The sequence below is a fragment of the Ahaetulla prasina genome, chromosome 3 (genome assembly GCF_028640845.1).
Source record: "Ahaetulla prasina isolate Xishuangbanna chromosome 3, ASM2864084v1, whole genome shotgun sequence".
Lineage (NCBI taxonomy): Eukaryota > Metazoa > Chordata > Lepidosauria > Squamata > Colubridae > Ahaetulla > Ahaetulla prasina.
In genome coordinates, this window is record NC_080541.1 from 191134539 (window position 1) to 191152369 (window position 17831).

The 17831-nt window shown below is 38.6% G+C and overlaps 1 protein-coding gene across 3 annotated transcripts in view; it reads left to right on the top strand.

Annotated features, from left to right (window-relative positions):
- SOGA1 (suppressor of glucose, autophagy associated 1) overlaps window positions 1-17831 on the top strand; it is an 82553-nt gene that overhangs the window by 27992 nt on the left and 36730 nt on the right. For all 3 annotated transcript variants that reach the window (XM_058176131.1, XM_058176129.1, XM_058176132.1), the window contains exons 2-3: window positions 2003-2227; window positions 10758-10916. In XM_058176131.1, the coding sequence (XP_058032114.1) occupies window positions 2003-2227; window positions 10758-10916 (384 nt within the window). The remainder of the gene's footprint in view (window positions 1-2002; window positions 2228-10757; window positions 10917-17831) is intronic.

Genomic DNA, 17831 nt, shown 5'->3' on the forward strand with positions numbered 1-17831 from the left:
AACCCTTTGCAAGTTTTACATACCATAGTTTTATTTCCTTCTAATCTCCTAAGACTAATTAGTTCGATGGGCATAGGTAGGATGTTCTCTTCTGCATGCTAGCATCAGAGGCTTCCATTTGGGATTTTTCCTCTCCCGTCCTGTCTTTTTTCTTTGATTAATTTTGCCTTTTGCCCAAATGTTACAGTTGGAGATCTGGAGTGTGAGCAGTTTTTCTTAGTGCTTGTTTATCTACACTTTGCCTTTCTACAAGTGACTGATGTTATATTGTTGGAGTTGTGGCACTCCATGCCAGAATTACATCAATAATAACACTGTGTGCATGTGGCCATTCCCTTCCAGAGAAGAGGAACAGTTCTCTGAATTTCCTCATCTTTGACATAATTATTCACAGGCAGAAACATATCAGATGGAGGTGACAAAACCTGTTTTGATTTGATCTTTGCAAACTTCATTACAAAGGACTCACATGAGCAAAAAATAGTACAAACTAGAATAGAATAGAATAGAATAGAATTTTTATTGGCCAAGTGTGATTGGACACACAAGGAATTTGTCTTGGTGCATATGCTCTCAGTGTACATAAAAGAAAAGATACGTTCATCAAGGTACAACATTTACAACACAATTGATGGTCAATATATCAATATAAATCATAAGGATTGCCAGCAACAAGTTATAGTCATACAGTCATAAATGGAAAGAGATTGGTGATGGGAACTATGAGACGATTAATAATAGTGCAGATTCAGTAAATAGTTTGACAGTGTTGATGGAATTATTTGTTTAGCAGAATGATGGCCTTCGGGAAAAAACTGTTCTTGTGTCTAGTTGTTCTAGTGTGCAGTGCTCTATAGCGTCGTTTTGAGGGTAGGAGTTGAAACAGTTTATGTCCAGGATGTGAGGGATCTGTAAATATTTTCACGGCCCTCTTCTTGATTCATGCACTATACAGGTCCTCAATGGAAGGCAGGTTGGTAGCAATTATGGTAGCAAACTACTAATAAAGGATAAATATTACTATTTATTTTTTTAAAATAAATGCAACATAAGATTTTATTTTGGCATTTGGAATATAATGGCATTTATATTCTTAACTCTATGTGTATGTAGACTTACATTTTATCTGCAACTCTGGAATATTTGAGAGGAAAAGGCTGTACAGTTAATTTACAGTAAATAGAAGGATTGTGCAGTGCTTAAGAGTTCATTTCCAGTGGTGTTTAGTAGTATGCAGGAGTGCAAATTTAACACCTTAAGTTGTGTCTTTCCTTGTTACAAAAGACCGAAATGCTACATTCCCTGTTAATATTTCATGTATTATCTCAGAATAGATTTGTGGAGGTTGTTCTATGAATTCCTCTTCCATCAAAACAGAGATTGTTTCTACTCAACTGAAAAAGATGTTTAAAGCAGAACATCATTATATTTGTTAATGCACCAACCTAAACTTGTTCTAGTCCCCTAATCCATTTCAACATACAAAAATCTGTATCAATAAATAATCAACAAATACAGGTAATCCTCCGCATATGAGCACAATTGAGTCCAAAATTTATGTTGCTAAGGAAGAAATTTGTTAAGTGAGCTTTGCCCCATTTTACGATTTTTTTCACCACATTTGTTAAGTGAATCACTGCAGTAGTTAAATTAGTAACATGGTTATTAAGCGAATCTGGTTTCCCCCTTGACTTTGGTTGTCAGAAGGTCACAAAAGGGGATCACATGACCCTGGGACACTGCAACTGTCATAAATGTGAATTCAGTTGTGGGGATGCTGCAATGGTCATAAGTGTGAAAAATGGTCATAAGTCATTTTTTCAGTGCCGTTGCAACTTTGAACAGTCACTAAATGAACTATTGTAAGTCAAGGACTATCTGTAAATATAAATGCACTGTAGCTGTTTCATGCGGAGGTCCCTCCCACTCCCCAATATTCCCAGGATGCAGCTCTGGTTACTTGTCTTGCCCTTCCTTTTATCACGGTGTTTGTCTTTCCCAGGATGAGATTGAGGAACTACGTGCAGAGATGCTGGAGATGAGAGATGTCTACATGGAAGAAGATGTCTATCAGCTACAGGAGCTAAGGCAACAATTGGATCAAGCCAGTAAGACTTGTCGTATCTTACAGTATCGTTTGCGAAAAGCAGAGCGACGCAGCCTTCGTGTTGCGCAGACTGGCCAGGTAGATGGGGAATTCATCCATAGCCTTGAACAAGATGTCAAGGTAAGCCTGCAATTTGCAATTTTTTTCTTCATTAGAATGGAGAAGTCAGTTGAATGAACCTGGGATATGAGAAGTTACTTTCTCTTGTGTTAAAACTATTGGTTTTGCAATTTAAGGAATGGATTTGTACTATTTAGACCACTGCTGTCTAGTCTAGGTTTTTTGGTTGGCATTTATCCAAGATCTTAGACCAAAGGCTTTCTCCCTTCAAATGCCTGAAATCCTTTGGTCTGATATAAGAGGAATTGTTTCTGAGCTATAATAACTTCAATAAGTGCTTATAGTAGATTTAATTTCACATTTTACAAAAAAGAGCTTCATGTGGAAATCCTGTTGCAAAATTAATCTGATGGTATATTGTCCTTCAAACCCATTGGAGATGATTACTTGGAAAAATTGTTGTACTGCTGTAGTATTTAAGTCATTTCTCACAATAAACCATGGGATTGGCTTCCTTTGAATAAACATAGTTCACCTCATTTTCATAGAGGAAAGATAAGAGCATGTATAGATATACAGAGTGAGACTGGAATCATAGTAAAATAAAACCAAGTTATTGGAAATTTGAAATGCATTTGTGGAGTGGAATACTTTAACTTTTAGCTTTTTTGTTTTGTGATATTCAATTGGACAATCCATGAATTATGATGATGCTAATTTTGCATTGCACATGTTGCTGTTTGATACTGAAGGCAATGACTGTTTTTCTTTTTGGAAAACAAATCCGTAATAGTTTTCATACAGTCCTGAATGGGCTATTCTGAATATGGTTTGCAAGCGATTAAATTACATAGCTGTCCATTATTTTGATAGTAGGTTTCCCCCGCCCAAATGTATCAATTGTAACTGGACTGCTTCTTGTCTCTCTGAATTCCTTTCCTTTTGCTTATAATCTCTTCATTGCAGTTTCTGTAGTCCTGGAGATAGATACACTAGGACAGTGATGGCTAACCTTTTCCAGACCGAGTGCCCAAAGAGCACCCGAACCCTCAAAATGCAATGCGCATGCAGCCCCACTCATGCGTGCATGCCCCCGCACATGCGTGCATGCCCCCCACACGTGCCCCATCCACCAGCACACATGCGGCAGAGACCTGAAGACCAGCTGGCTGGCAGGAGGCACATGCATGTGCGGCAGAGCTGAACTGGGGCGACGGCTCATGTGCCCACAGAGAGGGCGCTGCGTGCCATCTCTGGCACACATGCCATAGGTTCGCCATCACGTTACTAGGGGAAAGGTTATTAAACATGATTCCTTGTCAACTTCAATTAGAATCATGAAAACTAAGCAGCTGACCAAAGAGACTGAGTCCCTCCTTTGAGCTGCTGGAAGATCTTCATTCAGGATGATCATGCAAGCCAGCTGGGTGGAACATATGTTGTTTGGCGTGGCACTTTTTGTTGAAGGACATGGGAAGGCAACATATTTCAATGGAAGAATGCTTTCTCTGTATTTGGTTAGTAGTCCTCTTTTTCTGGCATCCTGGCTACAACTAATTTAACCCAATGATATAGATATTCAACTGGTGATGGGAATATGAACTGCTGTGGTAGAAGAAATTAGTTTAGCATTCCCATGGTGGGTGGCATGACAAAGCTTGCATCTTTGGAAGCTCCTTGTTCAAGGATTATGAACACAAGAGTGTTGAGCTTCAGTCCTTTACAGGGTGAAATCTCTAAGTCATACATTCTTCCCAAACAACACATTTCCTTTTGCACAAAAGAGTAAGTCTGCTGCCAAGTACTCCAGGCACCAAAAATGAGTGATCCTAGAAATGAAACTTGCATCAGTTTGTGCTGGTTTGTATGGTGTATGGAAGCCTAGATTGAATGTGCAAACCAGTAATCAGACTATTGCTTCTCAAACCTTGAATAATCTGGAACATAAACTAAGTCTCTGAAGAGAGAAAAATATTACAGGTGTTCAAATGTTTGTGTTGCCATGAATTTACATATGAATACTAGTCATGTTTAAGATCTAGGAATCAGAATAACAGAGTTGTAAGGCACTTTGGATGTCTTCTACTCCAACCCCCAAGCAAGAAACCCTGTACCATTTCAGACAAACAGTTATCCAATCTGTTCTTAAAAGCCTCCTGTGATGGAGCACTCACGACTTCGGTAGGCAAGCCATTTCACTGGTTAAATGTTCTCACCATTAGGAAATTTCTCATTTTTTCTACGATGCTTCTCTCTTTTCATTAGTTTCCATCCATTGTTTCTTGTTTTGATTTCTGGTGCTTTGGCAGCCCTTCAAATATTGCAAAACACTGCTATATGTCACCCCTAGTCCTTCTTTTCACTATACTAGGCAGTCCCAATTACTGTAACCATTCTTCATATGTTTTAGACTCCAGCCTCCTAATCTTGCTTGTTGATATCTTGGCAGATAGTTTTAGACAAGTCATCATCTCCCAACTTTACTTCCTATTTATAATGTAAGATGATATTTCTGACTTACAGTGTCTTGTACTGGAAGGATATTTGTGAAAGTCTCTCCAAAATTTGTCATTTCTGTCATAAAGTAGTTTACTTGCTTCTGGCTTAATGTGTTGGGTCAATTCAGACACTTTGTTTGTAAACTGTAGTTTACGTTCTAGCAGCATTGTTCTTTATTCATTCATAGACCAGTGCAGTGTGCTATTTCATCCTGTGTGTATGTGCTTTTCTGCAGTTCTAGTTCTTTGTAAACCGTGTGTGTATGTTCATTGGATCACCACATCAGAATTAAAGTTTAATGTAGTTGAGAATTTAGTTGTATATTTGCTATATCCAGATAGCCTGCCGTACATTTTAAACTACTAGATTTGATGTGATTTTTAAATGCCTAGTAGTAATATTTTAAAAACTGGCATTTAATTTATAATAACTTTAAATAATGCATTATTTTAATGTGTTTGCATATTTAATGCTATTTAATGGATATTAATAGATATTTAATGTTTAATGTAATTTTAATGTGAGAGATTTAGGGGTGTCAGAGTTAAAAGGTAGAAACGTTAGAAAAATCTAGTTGATGTTTGAAATATGAATGTGTTAGTTTATTCTTTGCCTATTAAAAGTGATGTAAAAGCAAATTATAATCTCGTTCGAATTATATCTAATTGAATTTTTTTTTGGAAAATGCTAGAAAACTTTAGGTGTCAAATTTTATATTGGCCACAACTAGTGATTACAGGTTTTAGTATTTATATAAGACAGTCGGAATATCTTCCATTTGGAAACAACATCTGGAATTTAAAACATGCTGTTTTCTCCATGAAACCTTTTGTTTTGCCGATGTTGGCCAATCCATGGAATGGTAGGACATGGGTGGATACTGTCCTATGTTTGTCAGGCTGCATTTCCCCCCACTTCTCTTTCCCTACAGCTTGTAGCAGCTGCCTTCTGGTTGTCTCAGCTTTCACAGTGATCAAATGTTCTGCTTGAAGAAACAGGAAATAAGTAGAACAACCCCCGTCCTTTTGGTATTGCTAGAGTTTCATACAAAGCTGATTCTATGGAAATAGTTATGGTTTGATTTACCCCTCTACGAGCTCAATTTTCGGTTCTCATGGTCAGGATGTGACTATGGAATTTGTAAAATAACTGCAAAGGGTAAAGTACAGGCCAACCTCTTCCCCATCAGCTGCAGAGCCATGGTGGGCTCTTTTTTTTCATGGTAGGATCCTTTCTTCTTCCCACCTGTTATGGTGCAATAATCCTTCTCTAATGTCTTTACTGGAAGATATTTGCTTTTAATCTGTGGGCTTTATTCAAGACATTGCACTTTAATTACAGGGGCCTTCTCCAACCTCTGTGCTTATCCTATATGCATATTCCAAATACCATACTATTTTCCTATTCTTGGAAAGGTTATACAGAAAATAATAGCCCAACAACCGTACAGGGCTCTACAAGGAAGCAGATCATTTGGAGTACTGCAAATCAGGGTACTGCAAATCAGGGATTAGGCTAGGATACAGCGTAGAAACTGCATTATGGCATTTGTGGATGATTTTTGGAGAGACTGAGATTGGGAAATGCAATCCTCTTGCTCCTGGCTTTCTAGATTAGTGATCCGCAACCTTTGTGCCTTGGCAGCCTGACTGCGGTGGGGGAGATGGAACCAATCTGTGTGAGCAACAATCTGGGGCACTTGGACACACAGCTAGATTGCAAATTAACCTGCGCATGTCTGTGTGCGCCGGCCCACCACTTGCGTGAATTGAGCTGCGTGCACATGTGTCTCCACTGCCTGTGTGAGTCGAGCTGTGTGGGTGCCTGCCTGCCTGCTGCTTGCACAGCCCAATTGAGAATAGGCCATGGGCCGGTAGTGGGCCGTGGCCTGCGTGTAGGGAACCTCTGGATTAGATAGACCTCCACTACATACAGTTCATATAATTCTGCTGTTTTGCTAGCTTCATTAGTGAATAGTAGGCTTCTGGTTGCAGTTCAGGGTGCTGGTTATCATGTTTAAAGACCTTCATGGTAAATTACCCGGCTAACTGAGGAATTCTTATCTCTGCTTTGTCTGGTGTAGGGTTTCCTGCTTAAGCAGGAGGTTGGATTAGAAGACCTCCAAGGTCCCTTCCAACTCTGTTATTCTATTCTATTCTATTCTATTCTATTCTATTCTATTCTATTCTATTCTATTCTATTCTATTCTATTCTATTCTATTCATCTAGTTTCTAGTTTGGTCCAGCAAAGTGGATGTATCCTGGATCCCACCAATTAAAGAATGCCATCTTATGGGACCAATTAATTATCTCTAAAGGTAAAGGTTCCCCTCGCACATATGTGCTAGTCATTCCTGACTGTAGGGGGAGGTGCTCATCTCCATTTCAAAGCGGAAGAGCCAGTTGTGTTCAAAGACATCTCTGTGGTCATGTGGCCAGCATGACTAAATGCCAAAGGTGCACGGAACACTGTTACCTTCCCACCAAAGGTGGTCCCTATTTTTCTACCTGCACTTTTTACGTGCTTTCGAACTGCTAGGTTGGCAGAAGCTGGGACAAGTAACGGGAGCTCACACCATTACGTGGCACTAGGGATTCGAATTGCTGAACTGCCGACCATTCAATCAATAAGCTCAGCATCTTAGTCACTTATCTCTACAGTATTGCAATTCTTTTCCTCTGCAATGCCCAACCCCCAAGTTTCATATAGCGTCCATCTGTATATTGTTCAAGATACACAGTGAAGGCTTGGTGAAGGCTTAACTTGTTCTTCCAGGCCAGGTTGATCATGGAACCCTCCCCTTTTTTTGTTTTGAGTTTTGTACTTTGCTCTTTGATTTGTTGCATTTTTCCCTTTTAATAAGCTAGTTATAAGCTGCCCAGAATTGGGAATCCCATAAATAAAATAACAATAAAATCTACAACTAATTATGGAATAAAACTGACAGTCAATATACATTATCCATGCAGTGGATGCAATATCCCTCATTAGTGTTAATCAGGTAAATTGGCAAGATTGCTATATTTGTCAGTTGTAATCCTAGCAGTAAGAATGTATTACTGTCACTCTTAACAAAAAGTGTTATTGAACCTTATTATTCCAATATTGAAGAAAACTACTCAAAATTTCTGTAAATTAGCATTAAAATGAAGTAAATGCTTAATCTGATACAATCTGGTACTCGAAAAAGAAGAAAAATATGGACACTCCACATAAAGGATGCATAGAAAGGGATAAAAATAAAGCAGAGACAATCCAAACTCAGAAATAATTTTGGAAGTTGTACAGATAGATGGAGTGGGAACCAAGAGGAGAAGAAGGCAGCAGTCATTGCTATAGGGAGAAAAAAACCATCCTAGCTTCGTTTGGCACCTTGGCTGATGAACCAATGTGACTTATAGTATAGAATAGAATTCTTTATTGGCTAAGTGTGATTTGGACACACAAGAAATTCGTCTTAGTGCATATGCTCTCAGAGTATATAAAAGAAAAGATACATTCGTCAAAAATCATAAGGTAGAACACTTAAAGATAGTCATAGGAAAACAGTCAATATAAATCTCAAGGATACCAGCAACAAGGTTACAGTCATAAAGTCATAAGTGGGAGGAGATGGGTGACTTATGGGCTCAGTGGTGTTTCCTAGGCTCCCTGTAATGGTTTCCTGATTTATTGGCAGTGTTCTTCATTGAGACCAGGATCTAAGGACCTTCAGAGTAAACTCTGAAATTTTACTATCTGTTCCTTCTACCTCTTGCTTTCAGTAGAGGATAAAGTTAATTTCTTCTTTCTCAGTGAGGAGTGTCTTTTCTTTCCCTGCGAAGTGAAAAAAATAACATCTATGCCCTTAATTATCAGAGAGTCTGCATTGTGATTATGTTATCGCTGAAGAATTCAAACACCAGCTATCCGCAGTGGCCAAAACATAATATGTGAGATGTGCCAAAAATCTTTGTGAACGTATGACACACTCTGTGCTGCTTCTTGGTGGATGTAGGAATCTATTATTTACCTTTATTTATTATATTTATATCCCACCTTTTCTCCAAGAGCTCAGGACAGGAGAATATCCTTTCATTTCACTCCTACAATGAGAGAAACTTAAGCTGCGTTGAAAATAAGAGACTGGCTTAAAGTTATCCAGTGAATTTGGCTAAGGGTGGATTTCACCTAGGAGCTCTCCAGTTCTAATTCAGTTTCTTGACTACAACAGATATATCTAGAGCAGGGGTGTCAAACTCGCAATGACACATTGTCGTCATGTGACATATCACAACTCCCCCACTTTCACTAAACCAGGAGTGGGCATGGCCAGTGTGTGATGGCCAGTGTGAGCCGTGAGTTGACACCCCTGATATAGAGAATTAAGGGAATGACCTCTACTGAGGCAACCTATAATTCCTTAGATCAAGGAATTAACTCTACCATACCATGTTTCTAACATTTTAGGGTCCAGAAGGTTGGATAGTAAGAGATTCTATTCAGGTTGATCAGCAGATTAAAATTAATGTATTTCCCCCCTTTTAGGATTATTAGCATTAGGGTAACTTTTTCCACTTAATGTAATGTAACAAAAGAGGAAAGAGGTAGATGTGGGGAAGCTATCATTAACATACACATTAGCCTTCGTCCAGTTCCCTTGGTTCCTCAATCTACCCTTGGTCAGATCCCTCTTCCTTACTCCTAGGGCATTTAAGTAGCTGTTTTTGCAGGCAAGTAGTTAGAGTGCCCCAGCATGATAGAGATTTGAGAGAATAGTTTAGCTGCCACAAATTATAGAAAGCTGAAATCTGCATTCTAAAGCAGGTACTTAGTCACCAGTAAGTGGTCTAAGTAAATACACATATAGAGGACAGGTACAGACACAAAGGTCCACAATTCAAGATCCAGCATGCAGCACTGCACAGAAATACAAATTCATACTTGACTAAATGTTTCTTGCCAGATTTCCCTTATTGGTTTCTTTCTTATAGGGCTTTCTAAATTTTAGGTCCAACCCTAACATGAAATCTCTTCTTAAATTCTCTGCTTCCTTGTATGGGCCCCTAGTCAGAACATGCAAGAACAAAGAAAGTCCTAACTTTCTTTTCTCCTGAATCTCGGTCTCTCATTAGAGAAGACAGTGACTGAGTTGAGAAAAATTCCCCCAACCGGCCAATAAGCCAACAGGCCATTCACAATTAAGACTCTAGTTATTCTACTACATGTGATCATTGGATTCTATGTTCATAATAAAACTGTACTTGTACTTGTAGTTGGACTATTCAAAACTGCTAAAATCTGTATCCTAGCCATCTGTTCACATCAACAATTGTGAATCAATCAGTAGCTTCTCTATGACATATGAACCTTTAATTCATGTTTTTCATGCCTTATTCTTTTTTTTAAAAAAAAAGACTTCTGATGTATGAGTCAATCAGCACTATCAATTTGATTCCCATTCTATCTGTGGACTGTAAGACATAGGAAGAGATAAACTTGGGAAAGCCTAAATGTACTGGCAATAGGGATTTACGGCTAGATTCCCTATCATTCATATTCAGAGCTGCTCATAAAACCTGCTGACATGTGTATCTGAAACTTTCTGATGCAGCTTATAAAGATGTATTAAATATGATAGTTATTCCCTTTCCTGCAACGAGAAGAGGCACTGTTTATGCACCACTGTGGGTGCAGGTTTATCTACAAAAGCTGTACTTTTCTTGAGCAGTGCAGTGCAGAAGGGCATAACAATTGTCATGCATTGAATATAAAGGCACATTGCTTATTGCGAAGAAGGAGGCACCAAGAGGATGTGGAAAGAACTCCATTTCCCCCTCCATATTTCTTCTAATTGCAGACATGATTTGTAAAATTAGTGTAAGCTCATATATTCCTCCTGGTAAGACACACAAAGCATTGGCACATTATTCACAGACATGACTCACTTGTGTGCTTCCTGTTTTAGTGCTTGCTTTTTGTTAATATATGTAAAATATCTAAAACTTCCAAGTTTGTATTGGTACATACATTATTGATTAACTTGTGCTTGCATGTTGTGTATCAGAATCAAGGACTGAGGTTTGCACTGTTCTTGACTGTTGTCTGTAGGTAGCCAAAGATGTCTCTGCACGTCTCCATAATGAACTTGAAGCAGTGGAGAAAAAACGGATTAAACTGGAGGAGGAAAATGAAGACTTGCGCCAACGGCTCATTGAAAGTGATTTGGCTAAGCAAGTGTTACAGAATGAGATGGACAAGCTTAGAGAGGTAAGTTCATTCTTTGGGGGACCATTACTTAAGCATTTTTATTTACAATTTTTCACCCAAGGACTTAAAATCCAGCATCATAGAAAAGACCATGCAGTGGTTAGGCTGAGAAGGAGCGAGTTGTTCAAGGCTGTCCAGTGAGTTTGACGTTTGAAAGATAATGCCAGCCTGGACTTTGTATTTTCAAGCCCAACATGAAGATGTCATATAGATGTCATTAACTTGGGTAAGGTTTGACTAGATACAGGAGCACCAAATATCCAACTGCTGTTTATTCTGACAAAACTTCAGTGTTGTGATGTCCTTCAGATTCAAGCCGCAATCCATGCAGGAAATAACTGCAGACAGGAATAAATTGGGAAACCTCAAAGGATTTCTAAATGGCTCCCTATATGAGTAAAAATATCAGATCATTGTTTTCATAGATGACAGTTTAGTAGACCCCTCTCGCAAAATATGTATGCACTTAACTACGTTTCTAGGAGAGGAATCACCTATTTCTGCAAATTTCTTTGGTACTATGGCTTCTTTTTAACTTTTCCCTTAATGTGTATTTCAAGAAAGCAACTGGGAAACATAATGCAGGATAATCTCTTTGGTCAGGATGTCAATTCTCCCAGACTCTATTTCCAGAGCTATACATGGCTTTAGCCTAAATCTGTTTCTCTCTAGAGCATGGGTGTCAAACTCAAGCATGTCACATGACATATCGTGATGTATCATGAAGTTTTTTGTCTTTGTGAAACGGGGCTGGGCGTGGCCTGCGTGTGATGCATCCAGCCCACGGGCCACCATTTTGACATCCTTGCCTAGAGAGAATTACTGTGATAAATGGGTGCTCCATGGGCTTTAATATTCTCTCTTTGATTAGTCTTGTGCTCTGCCTTCTTTTCCCCCCTTTTTTAAAGTTTCTGCAGATGGCAAGTGACATTTTGGACTCGTTTTAGGATTAACCAGTTGAAACATTAACTGGGAAGATGAAAGGATGCAAACAGAGAGTCATTGTCAGAGACTGGCATCGTTTTGGGAAATTCCCTTCATTCTAATTAACAGAGGGAGCAACCCTTTCTCCCAGTTTAATCAGAACAGAAGCACATATACAAAAATAATTATAATGTGCTAGCATTGCCTTTCTAGGACGAAATGGAAACTTTGAGCCAAGGGTTTGGTTAAGGTCTAAGTAAAATATTAATATTAAAAATATAAAATATGCTAAAATAAAACAGTACAGCTTGCTAGGACATCTGAATCCGTGTATAAGGGGGGAAGAGAGCAGATGGATGTCAAACTAATAATAACCTAGCACCATGCTGTGTTTCTGAGCTGTCAGCGAAACATTCTTCTGTTATCATGATGCTATCCAGATCTATTGACACTGTAGTTAGACACTAGAAAGTCCCAAAGCAACAGAAAAATCAGAATTAATTTAGGCTTGCTGAAGTAATGACGACAAGAGTTCTTAAACTGGTATATTTAGTGAATCCCTAGGCTTGGAATACTATTTTAAGGAAGAAAAATGCCTCTGAGCATGCAAGCATTGCCAGAAAATGAAGTTGTAGAATGGAACTATGTGTAAGATTGAGACAGAAAGCAAAAGGTTTGTATAGCTGCAGTCACAGCAGACATTTAGTATCTGCAACATGGGATTACTATCCTAGTTGGGCCAGGTTTGGTTTGATTTGAGGTATGTGTGAGTGTGTTTGTGTGTGTTAAGAATTTTTTACCAGGTACCTTAGTGAGAACCCCTCCTCCTTCCTCCAAATCTACAATCATTTTCTCCTTTGCCAACTATTACTGTTTTTATTTTTAATTCTTTGAGCAAATAAATATCCTGCAAATGTTGCACGCTTTTCTGGAGATACTACACTGGTCCTTACTATGATGAGGATTATCAGTTTATTTAATATTAACAATGCTGGACGATATCATTTGCCAAAAAGGGGTAATTGAGAACAACACTTAAAGGTTTTCTCAGGAAAAAACATCAAGAGGAGGAGGTGATGGAGAAGGCCAACAATTAGATGTAGAAATCAGTAGGTGTTTCCTTGGCTCTGACTGATACTGTAATGGCTCTAATTCCAGTCTTCTGGATGGGCTTTCTAGAAAGATAGGTGGATGTATTTGCTGAGTTACAACAATTATATTTCAATGTCATCCATTCTCTATTTCTGAGCAATTCTGAGCATGTTAGTATTGTATCTTGCAAATGAATAATTTATTTATTTTTCAATTCATCCTCATTTCCATTATTCCTTAACTAATTCTTGCTTATGTTTTCTGCAGTTAGTTTGGTTAGCCATCCTTCCATTCTTCTCTTCTGTCATTCTCCCCTTTTCCCTTTTCTTTATAAAATACAGTATACCAATGTTATATAATTTTACTAATTTTTACTTTATCTTCCTCCTTAATTTATGTATTCTTCCTACAAATAATATTTACCGTATATACTCGAATATAAGCCGATCCGAGTATAAGCCGAGGTCCCCAATTTTACCCCAAAAACTGGGGTAAACTGGGGACTCGAGTATAAGCCGAGGGTGGGAAATGAGGCACCTACCGGTTGGGGAAACCCTCCCTCCCTCAGCTGAGAAGGCTGGCGGCCCCCCCGCCCCGCCCTCCCACTGCACCGGCAGGGCTTCCGTCCGGTAAAATGTGAAAAAAAGAAAGAAAAAAAACTCGAGTATAAGCCGTATATACTCGAGTATAAGCCGAGGGGCTTTAAAAAAAAAAAAAACTCGAGTATAAGCCGTATAGACCCGAGTATAAGCCGAGGGGAAGTTTTTCAGCACAAAAAACGTGCTGAAAAACTCGGCTTATACTCGAGTATATACGGTAATTGTTTACTGCAGAAAATAATAAAAATGTAGCTGAATGTCAATCTAAATTATATTCCTCCATGTCATTTTGACCATATTTACAGATAGTACATAGCACAGCTGGACTTCAGCAAAGTCTAGATGGTTGCTACCATTAGAGGGGTTCACAGTGGTCTGAATCTCTGCAGCCAAAAAGGACTTGTTAATGGCTTCCCTTCAGCCTTGGAAGGAAGTCTTGTGATCACGTGACCATGAAGTGGTATAATGCTGGTAACTCTGAGGACCATTTGTAAATTATATTTATGAGGCCATCATAACTTTGAACTTTCATTAAACAAATGGTTGTAACTAGAGGACTACCTTATTTTGTCCTGTTGGGCACCACAGTTCAAAAAGGGCATAACAGATTAAGGAAGTTCAGAACAGGGCTTCCCAGATGGTAAAGAGTCTAGAAACCAAGCCTTATTTGGAACAAATAATGGATTTCAATATGATTAGCCTACAGAAAAAAACTACTGGGAGGAGATATGATAACAGTCTCTAATATCTGAAGAATTGTCACACAGAAGAGAGAGTGGACTTACTCTCTGCTGCTCCAAAGGACACAACCAGAACCAATAGGTTAAAACTACAAGAAAGAAGTTTCAGGCTAGACATCACAGAGGATTTCGTGAGTGTATGAGCTGTCAGCCAGGGGAACATGTTGTCACATGAAAGAGTAAATTCTTTGTTGCTGAGATCTTCAAAGTGAGGCTTAACAGTTATCTCTCTGAGATACTCTGTTGGATCCAGTACCAAGCAGTACCAAGCAGGGGGTAGACTTGATGATCTTTAGTATAAATGTCTACTCTATTATTCATTGTGTTAATATTATAGTATCACCATGTGAAGAGTAATAGCAAAGCTCAATTATGCAATTAGTGGCAGAAGTACAGTGGTTACTATGGTCAGAAGACTGTGTAGCCTGAAATCTGGTGCACTAATTTCAGCAAAATTTTGTATTATACATCTATGGATTAATTTTCCTGTTGGAATAAAAACAATTGTAGGCTCTTAATGTACTTATATATTTTTTTAGTACTAAATAATGGGGTTGGAACTGGAGATCCATTTTTACCTGATTGCTGCTCCAGATTCAGAATTGGGAATGAGACCAGAATAGTCTATGGAGATTCTCAGTCATCCGGGTCATGACAAGCATGACCTGGATGACTGACAATCCCCATAGATTTTTAGCTATGCACTTTGGGATGAACACCCTTTGAATGGCGTGAGAATTTGAACAGATTTCCAGGGGAAGAAAAATCCAGACTACAGGAACCATTTGTACTACTCAGGTGACCCTGAAAACACAGATAAACCTCCAAATGCCTCAATGACTCTCTAAAAGGATGCAAATGACCAGCTGTCTGCAAGGAGTATAAATCCTTCCAGTCAGAGCTGAAGAAGCTTCTTAGATGAGAAGCAAAATGTCTTCAAAGAAAAAACAAGAAAGTCTAGTTGCCTCCTGAAAAAGCAACTTTGGGAGACCAGAATAGGCTGCACTCTCAACCTACACAAAGTGGATTGTCCTCTTTCTGGAGCCAAGAACTTGACCATGTAATTAGATGGTGATCTTTTGGCAGCTGCAGTAAAAATCCATTCTTCTCTCTTGTTCAGCTACATCAGTTTTTCTCTCTATAGTTGCATATCTCCTTGCACGGTTGTATTAGGAGAATGTTAGTAGTGTTATAGAAAGCAGAGCAAATGACTGTGGCCAGCTCTCTTCATCCATGTTGGATAGGACTGGCAATGTTTCTTTTTGCTTCTCTTTCTAGGCAGCCTGTCCATACAACAAGCAATATGAGTGGACATATGATTGGCTTCTGCACAGCCTGAGGGCATGAGCTGAATAGTAAATGGAAAGAGGAGCAGAGACGGCCAGTGAGAGATAGGGATCATAGGAAGGGGTTGGCTGCTTGCTGTATGACCAGACTGGAGTCACATGGTGTGTGCTTTCATAATGTGGGCTTCAATGTAGCATACAGTTATGTATTTAGGCTTTTAAAATATTACTATATTTCTTTCCCTCTCTTCCACCTATCCTACCTGTAGAATGCATTTTTTAAAAGTTAGATTAGTATTCTTTTTGAAGAAAAACAGACGATGCACTTAAAGCTGTACTGTATATGTTTTTGCACATGAAACCCTATTTATTTCTTGATGGGTTGTGATGCTGTTAGCATGGTGGTAGGGAAGAAAATACTTGAAATTATTCTTCCACACGATTGATGCTACCTTAGAATTAGTGAAGTTTGCTGGACTTAAATCGTAATGTTGTATTCAGGTTCAACACTTTTTAGCCAAGTTTATTAAGCCTAATAAAGACGACTTTAATAACAGGCTTTTCTAGAACACAAGCAGATGCTTTGTAACATTTGAAACAGAGACCAGAATGTCATCCTTCCCCCCATATTTATTTTTACCAGTTAGATGTTTTAAGCTTGCAGATACAATGCCTTTCTATTTTATTACTTTCTTCCAGATTTCAGAGCTTGTCAAAGTCCCAATTCAAATGTTACCATGTTCCCCTTATTATTACAAAAACCAATGACATCCATTGCTTCTACCTGGACCTTTCCTCTTAAAATTATTTTGAATTTTGATTGATTTGGATTTCACAGTATCATTTATCTCTTCCCATAGCCCATTGATTTTCTTTTCAACATTGGATTCAGTGTTGGTTATGCTGGTCATACATTCTGACTGTCTTCAGTTCAAATCTTACTGGTAGACCTCATCTTTTTAATTGTATAAATTTAGATCTTAAATTTGATCCCAATAATTCAGCATTGTCTGGTCCATACTTTGCCTCTGGAAATTTAAAATCTTCTGTCTAAATTTCAAGCTTTATTATGTAGTTAATTTAATTTCAGTGTTTATCTGGTGATGTCCAGGTATAGTACATGTATTTATTGTTTAAAGCAGGTTCAGCAATGGTTTTTTGTGATTTATGAGTCTTATACTATCCTAAATGTATATATTTTTATAAAGTGAGGAGCTGCATTTTTGGTGTTGGCTCCACCAGTTACCAGACTTAGTGTATCTTTGAGCTGACCATGTCATTACCACTAGACCTACTCAAAGCTTTATACTCTTTCCATAATTAGAATAGTACTTTCCAATCTAGTGGGGGAGGGTCTTATCACCTAGCACACAGACTTGTCTACTCATTACAATTGTGTCCAGGCAATTTTCTGGACAACGAGAGGTTGCCTAGATAGGTTGGTTCCTGCATAATTTGCAGAGCTTCACCTGCCCACATCCCCCATTATTCTTAGCTTTAGCCCTTCGATTTTGACCTAACCATACAATACAGAAGCTCCTACTAGGTTGGTTGCCAAATCTTATGAGTTTTCCGCTATGTCAAGGAAATAATCCCTCAGGAGAGTACCTACATACTGTACAAAATACACACACTCACACAGATGCTATTTGATGATTGTGAGGGAAGCAGTTGGGGAAGGGCTAAGGGATTATGTGTTGATTATTCTCCAGGTGGAGTAAGCATCTCTTATAATTGGTCAAATGGTAAAAAGGCCAATTAATTTTCACACCATGGCCTTATGCACCTGTGGCTTCATTTGTTTTGCAGCAAAATAATCAGAAGGACTTGTCTAGGCTTAATGCAGAAGAGATCTTGTATGAATGTCTGATAGTAACAATATGACAGCAGCCAAAATCACATTTGTTAGCTTTTCCTATCAGATAAGAATAAATTGCAGCATAAATATTTTGAAAAGATCTAGATAGACAAAGCAATGCAGATAGTTCTCAACTTACAATCATTCCCTTAGTAACTGTTCAAAGTTACAATAGCGCTGAAAAAAGTGACTTACAACAAACCATTCCTCGCACTTACAACTGTCACAGCATTCCCACAATCATGTGATCAAAATTTGGGTGCTTGGTAACTGGCACATCGTTAATGATGGTTGCATGGTCATATGATTGCCATTTGAGACATTCCCACTGCAAGCAGAGACAATGGGGGAAGCCATATTTGCTTAACAACTGCATCGTTCACTCTAACAACTACAGTGATTTGTTTAATAACCAT